At 49.1% G+C, this 20970-nt stretch overlaps 1 protein-coding gene across 1 annotated transcript in view; it reads right to left on the bottom strand.

The window, feature by feature from the left end:
* Positions 1-14774, bottom strand: part of adamtsl4 (ADAMTS like 4) — a 33008-nt gene extending 18234 nt beyond the window's left edge. Inside the window, exons 1-4 of the mRNA XM_088411236.1 lie at positions 14623-14774; positions 12952-13015; positions 9639-10123; positions 7677-8142 (exon numbers count right to left, since the gene is read on the bottom strand). Coding sequence (XP_088267362.1) covers positions 7677-8142; positions 9639-10123; positions 12952-13015; positions 14623-14645 — 1038 coding nt within the window. The 5' untranslated portion in view covers positions 14646-14774. The remainder of the gene's footprint in view (positions 1-7676; positions 8143-9638; positions 10124-12951; positions 13016-14622) is intronic.
* Between the last annotated feature and the right edge of the window lie 6196 nt (positions 14775-20970).

The following is a 20970-nucleotide window of genomic DNA, read 5'->3' as shown; positions in this document are numbered from 1 at the left end:
CTGGAGCACTCCAGTGTTCTTTTCAAGTTAAGAGCAAATTAAGCAGAACAGGAAGCGAGTTTTGGCAAATCGTGTTACAGTGACTCCTTTGCTATATGTCTTTTGTCAAGTGCGATATGCATATACATACTGTATATATGTATGTATAAATAGAGATGCTTCGCTCGACATCATTTAGGCCTGGTTCAGCAAAATCATCTCACCCGGCAGGTCAGAGATCACGGAAAGTCCAAAAGGTTTCCGCGGTTCTTCCGGGGCGACACGCGCGCGGCCGCCTCATACAATGGCTCATTGTTAGCGTGGCCGCCCTTCGCTAGTAAACGGCTTGAGTAATCTGCTGGCGGATTATTTGAGCGGGAGAACTGGACCCGATGAAACAAGGCCGACGCACGTGGCCCCCAAAGCTCCTCGTTTCACTTGCCGTCTTTACATAATGCATCGCTGTTTTCCATTCCTGAAGAAAGTGGAGGGGGAAAAACAAAGGAGGAAATCGAGAGTCGCAACTAACTAAGAGCAGGCCCACAAAAGCCGACATGCAAATTGAGACTAGGGGCCTTTCTTTATTCAATTGCGGATGGGACGAGCCACTATTTTACTCTTTTAGCAGTCGGGAGACATGTTTGGAACGACATTTGCGGCGCTATCTCCGAGCGTATTCATTTCGGCAACTCCACCAGTATGGTGTCATTTCGCCTCCAAGAAAATGTATTCATAACGATGCACGTCTGTATAAAGCGTAAAAAAAAGGCCAAGGAGTCATCACAATTCAACAAAAAGTTGCCTCATGCTCATTTCGTTTGATCTTAACCTGAAAAGAAATGTGTATCGATCTTTTTATGGGATTAGAAAACATTCAATTTGATTCCAAACAATTAAAAACATGTATCCATTTGCAAAAATGTAACCACAAAACAAATTAGCTATAAGCTGTTTCATGTTACAGTTCATTTGCTCTTAATTTGAAAAAAAAAAAACATGTATCGTTTCTGTTCTGGCATTCACGTTGATTCCAAACAACCAAAAGTGTATACTTTTGCAAAAATGTATGCAAAAATCAAGTTAGTTATAAGTTGCTACATGTTACAATTGATTTGATCTTAATTCGAAAAGACCGCCTCACACGCAAACCCTTTAGAAATTTGATGTACCCTCTGAAGTGCCTGAACATCCCCCCAGGGGTACTAGTTGAACCTCCCTTTTGTTTTTTTTTATCTCATTTGATAAAATTTTCATTCATTTAAGAGAAACGACAAAAATTCCAAAGTAAAGCGGGTCACTTGCCGAATTCAACTTTTGGTTTTTTTTGCTTTCCATGCTTTCAATTGTTTTTGTTGGCATCGTCTGAGGCAGCGGTGAATGACGGCAACCCGTGAAGAAGCCTTGGTAAAGAAAACGTTGAAGGACACGCGCAAGCAAAGGTCACGCAGCTGCTCAAAATGGCTCCTCTCAACGTGGGCTGCAAAAGTTGCGCACACACACACCCGCAGTGCAAACACACACGGGTCCTAATCACACAACGCTCTCGGGTGAAAAGCAAAGCCGGGCCAGATACAACTAATGACCTCTACAAGAGAATCGTGTGTGTGTGTGTGTGTAAAGGGACAGGTCCCAGTGGCGCGTGATTCAGATTGACGCCATGCAACGCCTGCACAGCTGCACAAGTCAACTGGATGCGGAGACCATCATTCCCCAAGCATGACGCCCATGTGACGCATGCACACGCACACATACGCACACACACACACACACACACACACGCACACACAGCGCCTTTGCAGCAAAAAGCACAGATATTACCAGTTGCGAGTATGTGTTTGTGCAACAATTTTTGTGTCTTGAAGCTTAGATGAAAATGATCCAAAGAATACCACATCATGTTATCCATCCACAACGGTGTGTGGAATAGGGCGCTAATAAAGATCAGCACCACAAGTACAGTAAATCGAATGCACGCTAATCGGCGTTAGCAATATTAGCTTTGTCCGTTGACGGACATCAGCTCAAAACGTCGACCGTAAGACGCCCCCAAATCCGTCCACCGCAGCATGCACACCTCACATGTCACAAATGAAGAAAGACATCATTATTAACTATTCCACGCCAGGGACGTTTTGAACGTTTTGGAAGAATCCGGACAATCGACCGACATTACCTTGGCGCTCGACCAATCGAACGCCATCGACGCGTTAAGCGGGCATGATCTACGATATCTATCCGTCCGTCTTTTTGAAAAGAAAACCCAAAGAATACCACATCACGTGCCATCTATCCATTCACTGCTCCAAAACATCTCATGATCCAAAGCATACCGCATCACGTGGCGCCTTTCTTCCTTTCCATTTATGAAAAAGTCAATCATGTATCACCAATGCACCTAAAAGGCCATGATCCAAAGCATCCCACATCAAGCCAAGTGTTTTTCATTCCCATGATGATGATTGTTATGATTGCATTGCAAAATCAATGACGTATAACGAGCAAAACTTCAGCTACCGCATATAATACAGCATAAAGTAGCAATATTGTGTTTTGCGACAATACTTAAGTATATTTACAAATGTGTGCACTTTAAGCCATAGAGTACAATATACTGAATGGTGAAGCTTAAAAGGCCGATGCAGGCTTGCAACTATTTGTCGCGGTGCACGGAAAGATCAAATTGTGTCTTTTGTTGCGATTGGTCACGGCAGGAAATGTTTTCCAAAGAATACCTTTTTGTTATCCGGGCGCGGGTGTGAGCACGGGTGTATCGTTTCTTGTTAGCGATTAGCATTGTATAGCGGGAAGCAGCCGGCCCTTGGCCTTGACGGCCCCCCCCCCAAAAAAAAGAACATCAATCAACAAAACGGATACGAGGCTCAAAAATAACCAAACAGCCCAAGGACGTGTGTGAAAATAACAAAAAATAAGATAAGCAAAAGAACGGCGGGAAACGTAAGGGGAAGTCCAGTGAATCTTGCTGATTTTGCTCCACATTGAACTCTTTCAGTGCTTTCAAACGATCCTGATCATTTGAATCATTTCAAACAAACTTATTAGGAGCAAATATTGTTTTCAGGATATGCTCAAAATAGACGGAGGGCCACAAACGGCCCCCGGGCCACGGTTTGGACACAGCCGCTTTAAAGCGTTCGAACGGCTCTTTAGAAAGACTCGTTCGCTTCCCGTGGTTCAAAAGGGTTGACTCGGTGACGGCGACTTGACGCTCGTCGTCGCTACACCTTCAAGCGCTTTTATTTAGAATTCCTCAAAGAAGTTGGTGGGAACTTTGTTTTTCCCGCAAAGCCGAGGGGCCGCTCGGTAGTCACGGGTCGCCCGCGACCTCGAGCGTGTCCGCTCTGCATTATTTATAAAAAGAACTCACTGTTGGGATAAAGCAGAACCGAGAGCAGAAATCACACTTTTAGTCACACACGAGGAGCCTCGGGCGAGCCCGTCCTTCTCATTCCCCCTCTCTTCTTTTCGGGACGTCTTTGCCGCCTTGAGATACCGTTTGAATCGGTTTGGCGAGCGTGCCGCTCACGCAAAACGGCCCCATCATCTTTCCCTATTGAAATGAATGACGTTCTCCAGCCCCGCCCCCTAAAAACAAACACGTTCACAGAGGATGAAGAATAGACGCTTGTGTGTGTCATTTTATGCCTTGCGCCAGAGGTTGTGGTCAAATATCAATTCTTTCTAATGTAGCATCTGAAAGTTAGCATCAAGCTAAGTGGATGCGGCGCTTTCGAATGCGATACGCGTAAATGTCTTGTTTTTTTTTTTTTGATGGTGAAACTTCAACTACGACAGTTAATTGAATAGTTTGAAACTTCCCGTTCGATGCATTTTTGACCATGCCGAAGTGAGGGCAATTTACACTCATTACTGACGGCTAAAGCGTTGCCTTTTTTGTTGTCGTTAAGAACACAACTTCATGCGGAGGGGGCGGGGCGGTCACATCCTGAGAGGCGGAGTTCCACTCAACAAGCCGTTTCACTTCTGGGGTTATTTTAAGAGCCGGGACGTATTTTCGTTTCATAAAAACGTGAAAATCCGTCCCTGGCACCGACTGAGTTAAATTCCACGATAAGGAACCTTGAAAAACAAAACAAACCGCGACGCAGTATTGTTTTGGCCGCGATGACAACACTTCCGTCGAGGAAATCGTTCATCGGCCCGGACAATTCTCTGAGCTTCCCCTAACAAGCTGAAGAAAAGGCTGGCGCCGAACAGCACGCGGCCGACTTTGACGACAGCCACCCGCCGGGGCGTGCGTTGGGCCCCGTGGGTGACGTCACCGGGAGATGCCAGCCAGGTGATATTGACTGCGAGCGCACCGTTGTCTGTGGAATTTTCTGGCGTGTTGAAATGACATGTCTGCTGCGCCTGCTGCGCCTGCTGCTTTTTCTTCTTCTGCTTCTTCTCAAGTTGCACCTTTTCCTCCCCCCGTGCTTCTGACAGGAGGTCCTCCGCGCGCACACACACACACACACACACTCACTTTTCCATGAATTCTTCCTTTCTTCTGGCACACACTCGCATTCCGCAGCGACTGACCCGCTCGCTTCTCCCCCTCCGCACAAAGCCACCGCGTCAAGGTCCGGTTCTGACCCGCATCTCCTACCCCCTGCCACCGTGTTGCAGGGCTACAGAGAATTCGAATCCCGCCCCTTTTTCGTAAATGCTAAGCCTTTGAATGCACTTTTCAAATCAAATTTTCCCAAATGCTCATGTCATACCTCCTTTTAGTTCTTTACTTTGAAATATCTTTCAGTCGTTTTGAAATCCTTCTCAGTGTGGGATTTAGAATCATGTGAAGCAGCTTGTGTTATCTTATGTAAGGCTGCTTGGGCTTTTTATCTGGCCTGTCTGTCAGCACAATAAATGGCACCTTTGGCCCATCAGGAAGGACAAGCCCCTCTCTCTCTTCTCTTAACCTCTGGAGGAAATTTTGACCCAACTCGGGCCTTTGGATATTTTCCATGTGTGGTATCAAAGGAAAAACAAACACTAGGAGGCTAAAATATTGCGCAGATGATCAAAATTCATTTAATATGAAATGCTGCCCTCCCTTCTAAATGCTTGCAAATGGGAGGTGGAGAGGTACACCCTATAGGTGTCAAATTTAGCCCATGTCTGGCTCATTTACTGCCATTCAAAATTGGAATTATTGTCATTTCCGGACGTATTGAACACCGGACGTTTTATCATGCATTTTCTCCGACTTTTGCGTTCAACGGCAACCCACGAACGGGGTGCACTAGAATTTTATGTGTCGACGGTTCAAAACCACCTGGCGGTGCTAGCGGCCAACTTTTTGCAAGCCTTTCAATGACTTCAATGATTGGCTTAGCCTCAACTCCCATAATGCAAAAGTCTTCAAAAGTCATAATACTCTAATTATGACATAATAAATATGACTATTTCAATTCCATAAATAAATAAAGTGTATTTACTTTTTGTATTATCACATTTTGGGGATTTTTCTACATAAAGGGTGCATACGTTACATATGTATGGGTAGGGCTGACTGAATGTTTGGAGGGGTTGGAAATAAATTCAGATTGATATTTGACAATGTGATGACCCTTTAGACATCAGCCCCATTTGGGCGATTTAAACACCAGGCGAGTGAAAAATCCCCAAACACCCAAGGGTTCATACTTTTCAGGCAAATCAAGTCAAAAGATTCCTTTTCTCCTATCTTCATTTGTACTTCGCACCAGCGCGCGGCCTTGAACTCATTCAGCGCCTCCTTCCCTAAACAGAACCTCCTTTCACTGCTACTAACTTCACATGCGTCATCCTCCCGTGCTCTCACACTCAACACGCATCGCTCATTTTCATGTTAACTGGGGAAAAAGAAAAAAAAGCCAGCAGGAGTCACACACATGCGTGTCGGGCCTCAGGACGGCCGCGTCACGACGCGCACCTGACGGAGCGCCCAAGCCAATGCAAGTTTTCTTCAAGGGCCAGGCTCAGCCTGTTGTCGTTCCCCACAACGCAAGTTTTCTTCGAGGCCCCGCCCGCCCGCCCGCCCGGAACAAACCGGGCTCGCGCCGAGACCAAAGCGCTCGAGATACGCCGGGCCTGACAAGTGTCCTGCATCAAAGCGGGCCAGAGAGGAAAGACAAGAAGCCCCGCGCGCCCACTCGCACTTATCTGCCGCCACGCCGTCCCTCTCAAGTTTGAGCGCGGCTATTTTTGTCCCGCGGATGGCCGATTGCATCGGCGCATCGCAAGGCCGCTCGCGCCACCCGTCCCGCCGAAAGCCGAGAAGCAACCATCCTTTTGGCCGGCCGGGGGCCATTTCCTGATTGAATTTAGCGGCATTTACAAGAAAAAAAAGAAGAAAGTGGACGATAACGCACGGCTAAAATGTGTGTGTGTGTGTGTGTGTGTGTCCTTGACTTAAAAGAAAACAGGCCCGGCTAAGTGTGACACTGCTGGGAAGGGGATGATGCCTTTTTTTTTTTAATGTCCTCCATAGTTTCAAAAAGTGCTTTGGACATGTTTCAAGGACAGTTGCAGCCAAGGTGACTCATTATTATCATTGGAGGAAAAGCTCTTTTGGACGCTTTGGAAACAAAGACACGACGACCACATAAATATCGGGACGCCAAATGTCATCTTTTGGGCTCGCTGCAGACTGCGCGGCCGGGTTTCAGAATCAGCACGGGGATCCAAAACATGCTACGGGAACGACCCCCGTCCCCGCTCGCAAGTTGGGCTGAGCGAGTACTGCTATTTTGAACGGCTTGTTAAGTTACCAAATATGGTTCCCATGCCTGATACGGGATTACGTTTGTCCTTTGACTTGTGCCTGAGCGAGCTGGATTTCATCCAGCGGACCTCCTGGAAGGTTTTCCCGTCCTCCCTAAATGTCACTTTTAATTGCGGGAGCCCTCCGGCGCGGCATTCTTGTCCCGGCCCGAGCGCGGGGACGGCCGACTCGGCTGGGCTTTCGTCGCCCGCCGGGTTGCGAGCGCCGCATTCCGGCACCCCCGCGCCTCACCGCCGAGCAGATGTGCGTCTTGAGGCCTCGCCGGGCGCGCGCACGTTGGCCGGGTTCCGCGCCAGCGCTCCTGCGCAACGGGCCGGCGTCGGCGCTAGGGAACCGCCAAACCTTCCCAAAACGCTCCGGTGACCTTCGCGTTTTTTCTCGAGCGCCGCCGGCCCGCAATTAAGCTTGACGGAGACTGCGGCTGCCTACGGCGAGGAACTCGAAGGTCAAGCGAGGTCACTTCAAGTTTTTGGGAAAGCGCCGGCGCTTCGAGATACAAACGAATTGACGAGAACGGTTGAAGTAAAGCGCCGCCGTTCGGCGCTGACCCGCGAGCGCAGACTTGAGATGCGAGCGCCGCCAAAGAATTGGCCTCTCCGGGATCGCATCGCTTGGACATCAAAATAACAACCGCATAGCTAGCCTTAGCCTTAGGGTCCGTGCGGAGATAAAACAGAACAGTACTCACGTATATATTTGAGGGCTGCAGCTAAGGATTATTTTAACCATCCGTTGATCTGTCAATTACCCGAATTCCCCAAATATGAGACGCACTTTTTCCCCCAAAATGAAGGCCGATTAGTCCTATTGACCGGAGGTCATCGGTCGAATTCTAACATCCAAATTTGGCCCCGCCTCTCGGCCGAGGCAAGATCGCGAATCGGAAGACGGAAAAAGTTTGCCAGCTTACCTGCGAGAAGCACCTGCGATATTCCCTGTCGTGACCGGAGCATCTCAAGTCGCGCGGCGTCCTCGCGCCGTCGGCCGCCTCGAGAGGGTACGCCTCGCCGGCTTGCGGGCGGGGCGCCCCGTGCGAGGGCCGGTGCAGGGGGGAGGCGTAGGCGGCCTGCGGGCGGGGCGGGCCGGGCGGCGGCGGAGCGGTGACGGCGCGCCAGTCGAAGCGCCGCCGAGCGCCCGCCATCGATGACGACGGTAAAAGCAGCGGGAGGCGAAGGGGGGAGGGCGGCGCCCCGAGCCTCCCGTGCTCGCTTCTCAGGTGCGTTTGGGGCGTCGCCGCCGCGACCTCTCGCTCGTCGGGCCGGGGCGCCGGGGCGGTGCCGTTGTCCGTGTGGCGGGCTTGCCGGGCGGGCCGGTGCAAAGGCAGCGAGAAGGGCACCTTGCCGTAGCCGAACTGACCCGGACGGATGGACGAAGACCTGCGAGACAGACGGGAGCGTCCGCCGTCAGCCCGGCGAGCCAAACGCACCACGCCAGCCAGATCGGCTCGCTCGCGCACAAGCGAAATATCGTTCGATGCGAAAGAAGAGCCGTCAAACTGGTTTTAGCACGTGAGCCGCATGGAGTAAGAGTAGCACTTTTTAGTTTCAGGCACTTTGATGCACTTGGTTGTTTTTTTCAGTTTTAGACTAAGCTGGAAATTGTAAAAACGCTGTAAAAAATAATTAGCAGTTGTGATTTATATCGCTTCTTTCCGTTGTTAATGTTAAAATGATACAGGTTTAGGTAAACTCATTCCATTTTTATCAAAATACACTCTTATTATATACGAAGAAGCGCTCCCTAATATCAAAAGTCAAGCGCACGCGTGGATTCACCAGCAAATGGTCATTGGTAAAATACAGCCGGTGAGGCTTGAAAGGATTGTCCCGAGCGCCCCCGTTGATCATTTCCAGGGATCCTGATCTTTTTCTGGGTCCAGACAGGAAGATTCAAAGAAAAAAAAAGTCCAACCAGTCATTCCAGAGCGCCGAGGCCTTATGCAAGCCACGCAAATTTCATTTCCTGCGTTTGTCACTTTGCAGACAACCTCGTGGACGTGTCGCGAACCAAACGCCATATCCCGCATTAAGTGTACTTGGCAAAAGCAAAAAGAAAAAAAAAAAAAAGTGCTTATTGAGCTCATGGGAAGCATACGCCACTTGAGTCACACAAAGATGTTTTCAAATGACTTTTCTCCTCATGCTCCTTGCTTTTTCTTTGGCTTTTTAACACCACTCGCTCAAAAAGAAGCTACATTAAAGTTATTTCACCGTTAAAGAAACAAGGTTGTGTTTTTAAACCTCAGATGGGGTTTTTTTTTTCCCCCAAATTGACGATTGGTCATTCTCAAAAGCCAAAATATCGAACTCAGTATTTTATTCACTGTTCAAATAACATGTCAGCTGTAGCCCGAAAGCCATCTTCAGCTAACTTTGAAATAGTTACCAAAATCCCTTGCTTTGGGGCAGCGGCGCCAACCCTAAAAAATATTGCTCCTGAAAATGTAAAAATGCCTCTTCAAATAAAGTCGTCGATTAGCAAAATTGCTCCTCGAATACGAAAACATTTTGAGTCTTAAACGGATGCCGTCATGAACGATTGGTCACAAATTTGTCAGAAGAGTAGAACATTTCAAAAAATGTATTGGAATTGAACGGTTTATTAAAGAGGCGCGAATATAGTCGCAATTTAAGTGTCGATTTAACACTTAAGTATTTGGAAATGAATGTCCTAAAAGTACTTAAGTATCTGGGATTGAATGTTTGGACGCTTCAAAAAAAAAAAAAAAAGAGAAAATACGTCCCTGGCATTGAATGAGTTAATAGCAAGTGAAATGACATGAACAACAAATGAGCTCTTTTTCATTATTGACCCAAACGATTTCCCCGCAGTCCGCACTTTGAGAGGCGGCGTGTCGGAGAACGGTCGTTACCTCCTGACAGGCGAAGCCTCGGGAGCGGCGGCGGCGGCGGACCTCCTGCCGGCGCCGCCCGCCGGCCTCCTGACGCTGCGTTGCTGCTGCCGCTCGTAGGCCCGCGAGGGGGCGCGGTACGGCGGCCGGTACACCGACACCCGGTTGCGATCGCCGGAGGGGAAGTCGCTCCGGTAGAAAGGCGACGGCGGCGGCGGCTCCTCGCCGACCGGCGCCGCGTCCCGGTAAAGCGGCAGGCCCCGGTTGGGATCGGGCGGCAGTCGGAAGGAAGGGTGGAAGGGGGAGAGCAGGGGTCCCCCGAGGCCCCAGTCGAGCGGCGGGTAGGAGACGGACGGCGGGGCCGGCGGAGGCGGCGGGCACGTCCTGCTCCTCTGAGACACGCCCACTCCGCAGGACTGCGAGCACGGGGACCACTCCGCCCACGCTGACCACACCCCTTCCACGGGCTCCGCCTCCGACACCTGTCTGGACCTCCGTCCGCCCACCTGACACAGAGAGAAGAAAGAGATTTTCACCCTGCTGGCCTTGACATACAAGTAACATTCTGAGATGGTTTCGCTCTGACTTGCAAGCGTTCACGGCGGCGCGCATCGGCAGTCAACTTCACGACAAGCGGAGGAAAAGGAAAAAAAGTGTGCAGCGACACACGTAGACGGAAAAATGACAATATTGAAAGGGGTATATTCTTCCCCCTTGACTAATATTAGTGCCGTACTGATGAGGTAAGCACGATAGTGAAAGGCGATGAGCGTTTGAGCTTCGGTTTCGCATTTCATTTTTTTTTTTGCAACGCAGTTGGAGCGAGCCAAACCCTTGGGAAAATTCCATGAATTTGGATCTCGATCCAGAGTCGCACTTCCTCGGCCTTGAAGATTTTTTGTTTTGTTTCGTCCTAACGATTATAAAGCTAGCGCCGTCCCAAGACTTTCGGCCGGAATTCCTCCGCCTCCGCGTGTCGCGCAATCGGAGCCGCTCGTCTGACGTCGGCGCATATTTTCACACGCAAAATCATCTTTGCGTAAGAGGGGGTGACATCATCGCATCGCGGCAAAAATATTTGAGGCCAGCTCGCTAAGCCCCGGCCGGACCTCACGCGGAACAAGATACAAGAATGGGATCTCCGCCTTATGCTCTGCAAAGCTTAATCAAGTATGAAAAAGGTTCCCGGAGGAGCGGAAGCCGTGAGGGGGTGTCCCGATACTTATGATCGGGCTGCTGAGGAGCCTCCCGACTTTGCTTTCGCGCTGAGGCCAAAATGTAAATCCTAAAGCCTGGCCGGATCGCGCGGATCGGGCGGATCGGGCGGATCGAGCCGGCAGCTCGACGGCAGATGCGCCGCGGTCCGAGAGCCGCTCATGGGGCGCCGCGCGGCTCGGGAGCCCGGCCTTTGCTCCGCTTCCTGCGCGCCGTCAAACCGCAAGAGTCATTTGGTAAGGGGTCGCCGGCCCGCTTGGCACGGCGGCAAGTATGAGCGGGACAAAAGTTGCCATTGAGCAAAATGGCAACGCTCCACTCGCCCGCGACTTCCCGCCAACTGGGCCAACGTTCAACCGTTCACCTAATCGCTCTTTGCTTCCGTCGCCGACGGCGCTCGGCCCGCGCGTCAAAACGCCGGCCGAGAGGACTCCCTCTTTCGGGGTTGGGGTCGCTCCTCAAAAATTGCCACTAGCAAAACTGCTCCTCCAAACAAAAACCATTTGAGCCGAAGCGTAAGCCGTCTTGAAAGGTATCGGCGGCGGCCCGCCTCCAAAATGGCTCCGGACCTTAAAATGAAGCCGGTATCTCTATTTTTTTTGGACTATTACGCGCATGGGACGAGAAAAGAAAAGTGACAAAAGTGTTCCAATCTTTGCTTCCTAAATAAAGTCGGTGATGAGAAAATTTGCTCCTCAAATACAATTACAATAAAAAACAATCAAAAAAAGCGATAAATATCGTAAAACGAGGTCGGTATGTGTATTTTACCCACTATAAACTGCACCGGCTTACAACACACACCAACAAAAGATGACAAGGAGTTCTTGAAATACGACAATCTTCGCTTCTCAAACAAAGTCGCGATTAGCAAAATCGCTCCTCCAATACAAAAAAAACTTACAACTTAAAAAAAAAAAAAAAAAAAAAAGAGGTAGCCCGTTCAAGCCCAGACGGGCCGGAAGGAGCGAACGAGGAAAGCCAAAGGGGGGGGGGGGGGGGGGGGGGGGGGGGGGGGGGGGTTGGGGGCCTTAACGACCGCGCGTGCGTGCGTGGCAACCGGCGACATCAAACACGCAGCTGCCACATAGCTGCGGCATTAATGAGCAGCGAGCGGTGACCCCGAAAGGAGGCGCCCGCGACCTCCCGCGTCTCGCTACCGCCCGCGCTCCTCCGACGCCGCCGGACCCGCTGCCCTTCGCCGCACTTTTTCTTTTTTTTTTTTACCCCAAAGATCACAAAGGCGTCGGCGCGGCTCCTTGCCCCCCCCCCGCCGCAGGAAAAAACGGATTAAGCACTCACAAAGTCACACACGCTTCGTCGGCGAGAGAGGCCGGCCGGGTCCGCTCGCCGCCGCCGCCGTACCGCTTGAACTTTTAACCGGACTTTGGCCAAAGCGCGGCCACTTATGCTCCGGTGACGTCATCTTCCACAGATTAGCGCAAAAGAACGGGCAGATTAAAGGACGCACTACGAAAATCGCCGTCCGCGCGGACCTTTCGTAATAATAGCTTCATCCTTCCTATTTGCCCGCGGCTCAAAAAGAAAGCGTGCGGAGTCTGTTGCTGAAAAAGGGAAGTGTGCCGAGTCCAAGTTGCTCAAAAAGTGAAGCGTGTGGAGCCTCTGTTGCTGAAAAAGCCGCTGTTGTTGAAAAAGTCAAGCGTGGAGAATTTCCATTTGTGAGAAAGCACATGGCGTGCTGCTGAAAAAGCCAAGTGAGTGGAGGCTCTGTGGCTGAAAAAGATACTTAAATGAAAAGAATTACGAAGAAGGAAAGGACCTTGTAAATGGGAGATCTTTTTTGCTAACGTTCAGCGGGCGGGAGAGAAACAAATACTGGGGGCGGAGTCCGGAACGGACCGCTCGAATTGGAACGTCGCTATCAGACATTTTGCACGTTGGTCAATATAATCCCATCCATTTTTTGGAAAATGTTTGACTATTTGCTCCTTCCTTGACAATTTGGCAAAGCTGTTTGCGATTCAATAAAGGCAACACTCGGAGTCCCTTTTTTTTGGCCGACAAAGGGGTAGCGAGGCGAGGGCTTCGACGGCTCGACCTTTGACCCGGCCGCAAGGCGGCGACACCGAGCGCGGCGCGCCAGGAGCCCGTGACTCACCTTCCTCTTGGCGGGCTTGCTCAGCGAGGTCGCGACCTCCGCAAAGGCCCACAGCGCCAAAAACCTGTGGGGGGGGGGGGGGGGCAGGAAGTGAAAAACAAAAAAGACTGGGCTGCAGCTGATTACAACAGCTGTCAACTACTTTTTACAGCGTTTATACAGGTTACAGGTGTATAAATAGAACTCCAAGTGTATCCTTTTTAACACGAACAAAAAAAGTCGGATAAATCCACTTTCAGCAGCTGCTCGCCACTTTTTACACTGTTTATACAGGTTACGGCTTGGTCTGAGCTGAAAAAAGTTAGCAAGTGCATCAAAGTTTTTTTGATCATATCACCAGGAAGGGGGCATGTTTTTCTTTTTTTCGTATTTTTGTTGGCGGGGGGATTCAAATGTCAGAAAAGACTTGATTTAGTGATAGCTTCATAGCAAAGACAATAGGCGGCAGCAGAAAGCATTAGAAAACTATTTATTGCAAACATTTGTCTTCCATTAATTCAACCGCGAACATCAGGATTTCATGTGCTGGGGGGGGGGTCTATCTTTGGACCAATTAGAGCTCCCCCACTAAGTCCTTCTGTGCTCATTGGAGGACATCCTGGCCTCTGCAATCACTCGTCTCGTATGTTAACTAAAATCTGAGATTTGGGATGTAGATTGATAAAATCCGATTTTTTTTGGAGGGGGGGGGGCATCATGACGATCGCGTCTCATGAGTCAACAATGCTGTCATGACGACATAAAACGGGCTCAAAGGAAAAGGTTGGCTCGCAAGTCCGCAAGATGATTTTGTGAAGTATAAAAACGAGTCGAATATTTGATAAATGAAAAATTTGGAATGGTTTTAATACTGTCCAAAATTGTACCAGCACAACATCTCGATTAATCATGAAACGTTGACATTCATCTTAAAACATGACACATTTAATATCACTTTAAAACAGCCTCTTCACATGTATACTGTCCAAAATAGCATCAGCACAAAAACATGAACATTAGTATTCATCTTTAAACGAAGAGTTAACGTTGCCGTTTTAAAGTGGTAGAAAGATAGCTAGCATGATTTTACTGGTCTTGGTCATCAATTTCCCTAGACTTACTTTAGTCCTAAAAAGCACACATCGCTCTCGTCGTAAATTGAATTTGTGGCTCTGCTCTCGAATGCAAAAGTTGCGGACGGACGAAAGCGAGTGCGCTTATTGGAAGTCGCGTGTGGTGTGTCGCTTTCCAAATCATGTTGAGCAAGTGTGCCTTTTTTGCTGAGCCGACGCCAGCGAATTCGGCCTCCTCGACTGACTTGTGGCCGCAGGATGCGCAAGATGCGCTTTTTGGGAGTTGGGGGGTGCGTTCATTTTGCAAAGCACGCTGCGAAAAGTCCTGGCGACTGCAAACAAGTGTTAGGCCAAGTGTTGACACGCCGCTTACAGCCCCGAAAACACAAGACCAGACCAACTTCTTTTTTTTTCGGTTCCGAGGGGAACCGCAAGCCGCACTCGGCTCCGGGTAATTGCTCGCCGCTTGGCGGTGCGGTGCACCGCTTTGAGCCCCACAAAACGGATCGCGGCCGCATTATGACCCCCCGCGAGCGAGCGAGCGAGCGCACGGGGGACACGTTGTTGCAAAGCTCTCGCGTGCGGGCGAGCGAGCCCAAGGCGTGGTGCGTTTACGTACCTGAAGACAGAAGCGAGACGCATGCTCCGGCGAGTCCGCTCGCGGCGATCGAGTCCGCAATTTGGGGATCGCGCAAACAACGAGTGAAGCGTCCGAAGTCTTGCTCCCTCTCGCCCCCGCGCGCGTGTGTGTGTGTGTGCGCGGGTTCCCGAGCTCCTGTCACTGCTGTGCCCGCCCGCCAACGTGCAACGTGGGAAGTCCCCCCACCCCCCTGTCTTTCTCCCCCCCCGCCTGCTAGAAACTTGTTTTTCTCCGTTTTTTTTTTTTCATTTACCGTACTTCCTTTCCCTCCTTGCGTTAATTATACTTTGGCGGTTAAAAGTTTGCGTCGCGTTTATTGACGATTTATTTCTTTCGAGGCTGAGATTGAAAAACAAGCAGGATTTCATCTCGCCTTCTTGGAACAATTTGTGGAGGTCAGAGGTCATCTTTCTGGGGTGAATTAAAAAAGTTTTGTGGAAGACTCAGCGCCATCTAGTGGTCCTCTAAAATTGGATCCGTTTTCTAAGGGGTGCTTCTCAAAGTGGGGTTCGCGGCCTGAATGCGGGAGGTCCGTGAAATAAATTGGGTATTATGCAAATAATTTAGTTGATCTTTTACACTTAGATTCGTGCCTTGTTTGCTTTAGTGTTTTAGCGCCGCCTCTGGCCGTTATTGGTAGTGCATTGATAGTGCCTTGTCTGTCTACGAAAATGGAAACTATTCTATAATCTAGGAATCTACACTAAAATCAGTGTAATCCCGCTTCTATTGTGGGAAGATAAAAAATGTGTGCGCGCGTGTGTGTGTGTGCGCGGTTGCAGTGGAGAGCAGATGTGCGCAATGCCGCCTCCCACAGTGTTGACACTATTTTTATTTGCTTGTACTTCCGCCAACATTCCCTGGGGGTCACAACAGCTTTTTTTTTTTTACTGTCTCCAACTTTGGAGCGTGCTTCCCTATACAGAAAAAAAACAGCTCAGTGAGAAAAGGTAAAATGTTTTGCTTTAAGCCGACGGCCCAATACAAACAAGGATTTTCTTTCTGAGCCGAAGGCGGAGCGAGTCGCCAGTTGAGCAGCTATTGGCTCGTAAAGTTTCAGAGTGAGCGAAAGTTCAAAGGTCTCCGTGTCGGCCTCACGATTCTATTGACAGCGGAGCCCCCTTGACCTCCAATTAGTTGACTTAGCGACGCTTTCAAAAAGGAAACCCATACACAGGCTAACACTTAGCGTTTGCAACACGTTTACACAGACCATATAGCAAAAATCATATATCCTGAAAAGAACTACTAATATGACTGCCGTACCGAGAAGCCGTGAGAGGAGCTGAAGCCTAATACGAGACAGAAAAACAGTCCAATTTTTTGGGGACACCCTGATGAGTCACGGTGACGCGGGTTCTCTGTGACTCACGTTTCCACTAGAAAGAAAGGAAAATCCCTCCTTTTCCGCGGGCGCGTAATTGGCCTCCTTGCCGTGGTTGGCGGACGACACAGCGCCAAGTGTGCTCGCCCTCCAAACCACCTTGCGACAGCAACGCGCGGTACAAACAAACAATCATTAGGGGTCATTAACACATTTCCCGGCATCATTTTGGCCAATTAGAAGAGGTGCACTGCAAACTGTTTTCACACCGCATATAGGGCGCGCCGCATTATAAAGTGCATGGAATAGAAGCCACGGTAGTGGCTGGGGTTGCCTTATGCACCCATCAGACAACCGGGAGAGAAGAAAAAAAAAAATGATTTGTGGAAAACAGTCGCTGGGTTTATTTGATAAAATGGCGCTTTCTTTTACAAAAACTGCCGCTTCTCGTTGCGCCTCATAGTGCGGAAAATATGGTATTTTACGGTCTATTTTCAAATGGTTTTCACATATAGGGCGCACCGCATTATGAGGCGCATACAGTAGTGGCTGAGGTTGCGTTATGGAGCCACTAGATGGAGCTCCGCTAAAGGAAGTGGCAACAAAGCAAATAAGCCTTACAAACTTTTACACAGAGACGCCAGTGTTTTGCGTTGCCGGCCGGCGCGGCCAGGGAAGGGATTCCACTCGGATCTCCAGGCCGTCACGTCTGCGGCGTTTTGCGCGTTTCAAAATTTACGAGAGCAGTCTGCTTTTGCAAACATGGCAAGCGGCCGCGCCGTGTACAAATATCCCATAAAAGTATGTTGGCGTGCGTGCGCCCGCCCGCCCGCCTCACACTGTCTGCCTGTGCGTCCGTGTGTGTGTGTGTGTGTGTGTGTGTGTGGACTTGGACTTACTCACCAAGGCAACAATGTGCTCCAGTTTAGCAAGTGTTCTAGCACCTGGTTGTGCATTTAGCCACTGTTGAGAAGAGTACGGTAGGAGTAGACCAGAGTAGAGTAGAGTAGAGTGGAAACGGACGACTTTTTTGAGAACCGCAAAGCAGCGCACAATGGGCGCTCAAGAGAAAGGCCCAGGAAAAAAAAATCCCAATGGTCGATTGATTGGTTTGAAAGGCCAAAGTGGGGGGGGGGTTGACGCGGTCGGAATGGAATAGCGCGGCATTGCAATTGACGGCGAGCTGGGCCTTCGCGCAGGCGCGCGCGCGCACGCACGCACGCAGGCCTTTGAGGCCCCCGTCAATACGGCCGCGCATATTCCCACACGCATTTGCATGTCATCACAAGAACTTGATAGGATTTCGAAAGGCCGCCCTGACATTTGAATGCAAAGGCCGAAAATGAGCCGGCTGTGATTTCCCAAGTCAAAACTTTGCGCTCCGCCAATTGTCAAAATAAAACGCGGTCACACGCCAACGTTCGGAAATTCCGCACCGCTGTGAAAAAAAGCTTCACTTCTAGCAGTCCTTTCTTTCTTTATTGTTTTCTTCCCCAAAGTGAAAGGTTCCCCGACTGCCGTTTTTCAATGGATTGCTTGAAATGCAAGTGATACCTGATGCATTGCAGACTTTTTTTTTTCCCGGCATTTTTGTGATTTTGTCACGCCAGGTACCTTTCAGCAAAAATAGCACCGTAAACCTGCAACAGAAAAAGTCATCTGTGAAAGAGTGAAATATAACATTTTAGATTTATATATATATATATATCCGTCAACGCTATGCAGGATTAGTATGAAGTTAGCAGCCTGAAAGGCTAAGCAATAGTTTTTTCTGTTTCCTGTTCCCTGCAAGTGGGGGTGACGGCACACAGCTTGATGCCTTTTTTTTTGGGGGGGGGGGGGGGGCCCTCAGAACGGGCAAAGTGACCATAACCGTGTCGAGTCGAGCGGCAAGCACGCGGCACTCTTTGAATTCATCAGCCACAGCTGTGTTGTTTTTTTTGTGCGCGCCAAACGGCTCCGACCCGAGCGACTTGGCCGTCCTTCTTCAGCGGCTTCGCGTTACCCTCCAAAAATGCGGGAATCCTGAAAAAGGCGCACGGGTCAAAAGTCGGCGCTGCACAACGTTTCAAACATGACCGCGGAGGTCGACAAAAAGTCCTTTTTATTTCTTCCTTGACTTCTTGCGTGGCCATATGGGCAAATACATACAACACAAATCGTCAGCAACTCCACAAGCTCCAGAGAAGAGCAATAGCAATGAATAAGCGCTGAAAATCTACTCAATCAAGCAAACAAGTACTTATGAAATGAAATCATCTTCAATTTTAGGATTCAGTTGAAACAGCTCAATTAAAGTAGCAGGTCTTCTACAAGCAACTCTGTACCAATATCCAGAAGCCGTTGAAACTCAGCAAAAGGCTGCTCTTTTCATTCAATGACTTTGGATCATTCATTTATTTCTTCTTGGAAATAAGAACATCAATCAAACGTCATCTCATTTTTAAATCTGGTCTGTTTAAGTTTGTTTGAATGAATTTCACGTGTGACTCGGTTGGGTCAAAAGGAGGCCCGGAGCTTCGGGTCCAATTCCGAGCCGATGCTGGCATCTTCCCGCGAAGGCAAATATTTGGGCAGGCCCGAGAGTCAACGTGACCCCCGACCTTGCCGTGAACCCACAAACTGCTCCCCCCCACCCCCCCTGAGAAAAACTCAACAGGTTGGCCTCAACAAAGAACTCTTTTCACACGGGAAGCCGGCCGCTCTCCAGTACCAAAAAGGTGTCGCGGGGGGAAAAGCGGGTCAGCGCGCGTGGAACGAACGGCGCGCATATTTGGCAGCGGCTCCGAGCCAGCCAATGGCTTTCGTCCGCCGTCTTGTCCGTCATCCCGGAACGCGGGCCGATTGGTCTCGCCGTTGATCTAAAGTCTTTTAACCAAGTGTTTTTTTTTTCCCATTTGTTAGATAGTATTTTCCGCAATCATGGTTATTCTTGATTTTCGATTGTGGTCGTTTGACGGACTTATGTGATTGTTTTGTTGCCTTGATCATCTAACGGATGCATACGACCCCAGCCACAACTGTAGCTTCTACTCCATGCGCCTTATAACGCGGTGCGCCTTATGAAAACATACGGTACTTAGTCTCCACGGGACGTGGGCCCCGCATCATGCATGCGTGCAAAGACATGTAATGCAGAGTATGCGTCAAGGGCCAGAGTTAGCCTCCCAAATGCTAAGTGGGTCACCTGGGGGTCTCTGGTGCCGGGGTCACTGCAACCCATCCCTCCAGGCACAACTTTGGGTTGTTTGCTTGGTTTCACAGCGGCGGTCGCTTTGCGTTTCCTGAATTGCTGCCCCAACTACTCTGAAAAGACACATGAAGGGAAGAGCGGGGGAGCGGGCCTATTTCGGGAGGTCCAGCTTTCAATCAGTCAGACAGACAGGGCGGCAGTGATAGCGGGAGAACAATAGCGAGGCCGCCTTGTTTATCTTCCTCCGGGCGGGCGGGTGGGCCCGGAGGGTTCTGCCGCCTGGCTCGGGTCGCCGTCACCCTGCAGGAAAACGAGCTGGAGGGGGCAACAGGGGAAAGTCCTCCCCCGCCCATGTCCAATTACCTTTATCTTTTCGGAGCGTTCCACCGAGGAATTTTGCATGTGCGCGCGCGTTGGGGAGAGGAGAAGCTGATTACTGTTATCCACCAAGTGAACATTTGAGGAGCGTGTAGCGGAGCTAATGGTGCGTGTCATCGCTACGCAACAACTGGGCAATGTTGGCCCAACGTGTCGCGTCACCCGCTACAAAGTCTTCAAACAGCACGAGCCTGAGGAGATACGCCTTTGTTTTCTTCCAAAAATGACTGCAAATTGTTCCATTCGTCCCCCCAAAAAGTATTATTAACATTATATTCTATTAGATAAAATAAATAAATAGCACTTAAAAGCTTGTGAAGAAGGAACAAAGGAAAGATAAACACAAAAAAAGGATAAAATTGAAAAGTAAGAAAGAATTTTGAGCATTTTGACATCTTTTAAGGCAATCAGAACATTGTATTGTGGTGGTACCATCAAAAAAACTGGATTCCATTTTTACGCAGAAAGTAAGACTCTACCTCATTCCGTTCTTTCGTAATCGCTGTTTGAACATAGGGTATGAGTGACACCAAGTCATTTTGGACAAAAGGAAAAAAAAACCTTGCAGATATACACGTTGACAATTTTTTTTAGTAACATCTGAAACATTTTAGCAGTCGTTCCCCTGATAAAACATGAACAAAAAGAGTGAAAATGTGTTTTTGATGGCAAAATAACAGTTTGCATATGTACTGTATATAGCTACATTACAACACTGCTCGACTGGCATGTGACGAACTCATTCAGATGAGAATTCTCGTCTTTTAAAAAAAAGTAATAAGTAATAAATCATAAAATGATGGTCAATAAGTTTAGTTTTTTTTTTATGGAGGGTAGCTGACATGCTTGACTGATGCTTCCCTAATTTAAGCCAATTGAGCCCTGTAGTGATAACTGTGACCATTGGATGGCAGTGTTTCTGCACTTACAACACAGCTGTTACCTACATGCAAGTGTAACTGAAGAATGGAAGTCAATCTTTCAATGGCAGCACACATATTTACATAGACATAGCACACAATGTTCTGTTGGCCATGAAAGCTAAGTGAAAATGCTTGATATACTCACCCTCGCGACTCCAATAATGTAGAGCACCGTAAGAGTTAAGAGGAGTGCTGGCCTCGAGTGTCATTATTCAATCATTAAAAAACAAAACATTGATAAAGAATTCTGGTCACTGGCACACAACCCAAGCATTTTACATGATGGAAATTCTGGCCCACGGCACTGAAAGAGTTACGAAAACTCTGTCAAATGTCTAAATTTAGTCTCCGGTGGGGAGTTGGAGCCGAGTCAAATCCGGGTCAACGTGTTGAGGTGTGTCAAACACAAACACGTGTAGTGGTGATTTTTCCACAGCGGGCTTTGTTGCCTTGTGTTGTGACTCATGTCTTTTCCATCCCGTTGCCCTTGCTCAATTCGCAAAGAAAAA

The sequence above is a fragment of the Hippichthys cyanospilos genome, chromosome 3, assembly GCF_059441005.1.
Source record: "Hippichthys cyanospilos isolate Australia breed blue-spotted pipefish chromosome 3, RoL_Hcya_1.0, whole genome shotgun sequence".
In the NCBI taxonomy this organism is placed as follows: Eukaryota; Metazoa; Chordata; class Actinopteri; order Syngnathiformes; family Syngnathidae; genus Hippichthys; species Hippichthys cyanospilos.
Note: the sequence above shows the minus strand (reverse complement) of the source record. Positions and strands in the feature narration are given on the sequence as shown.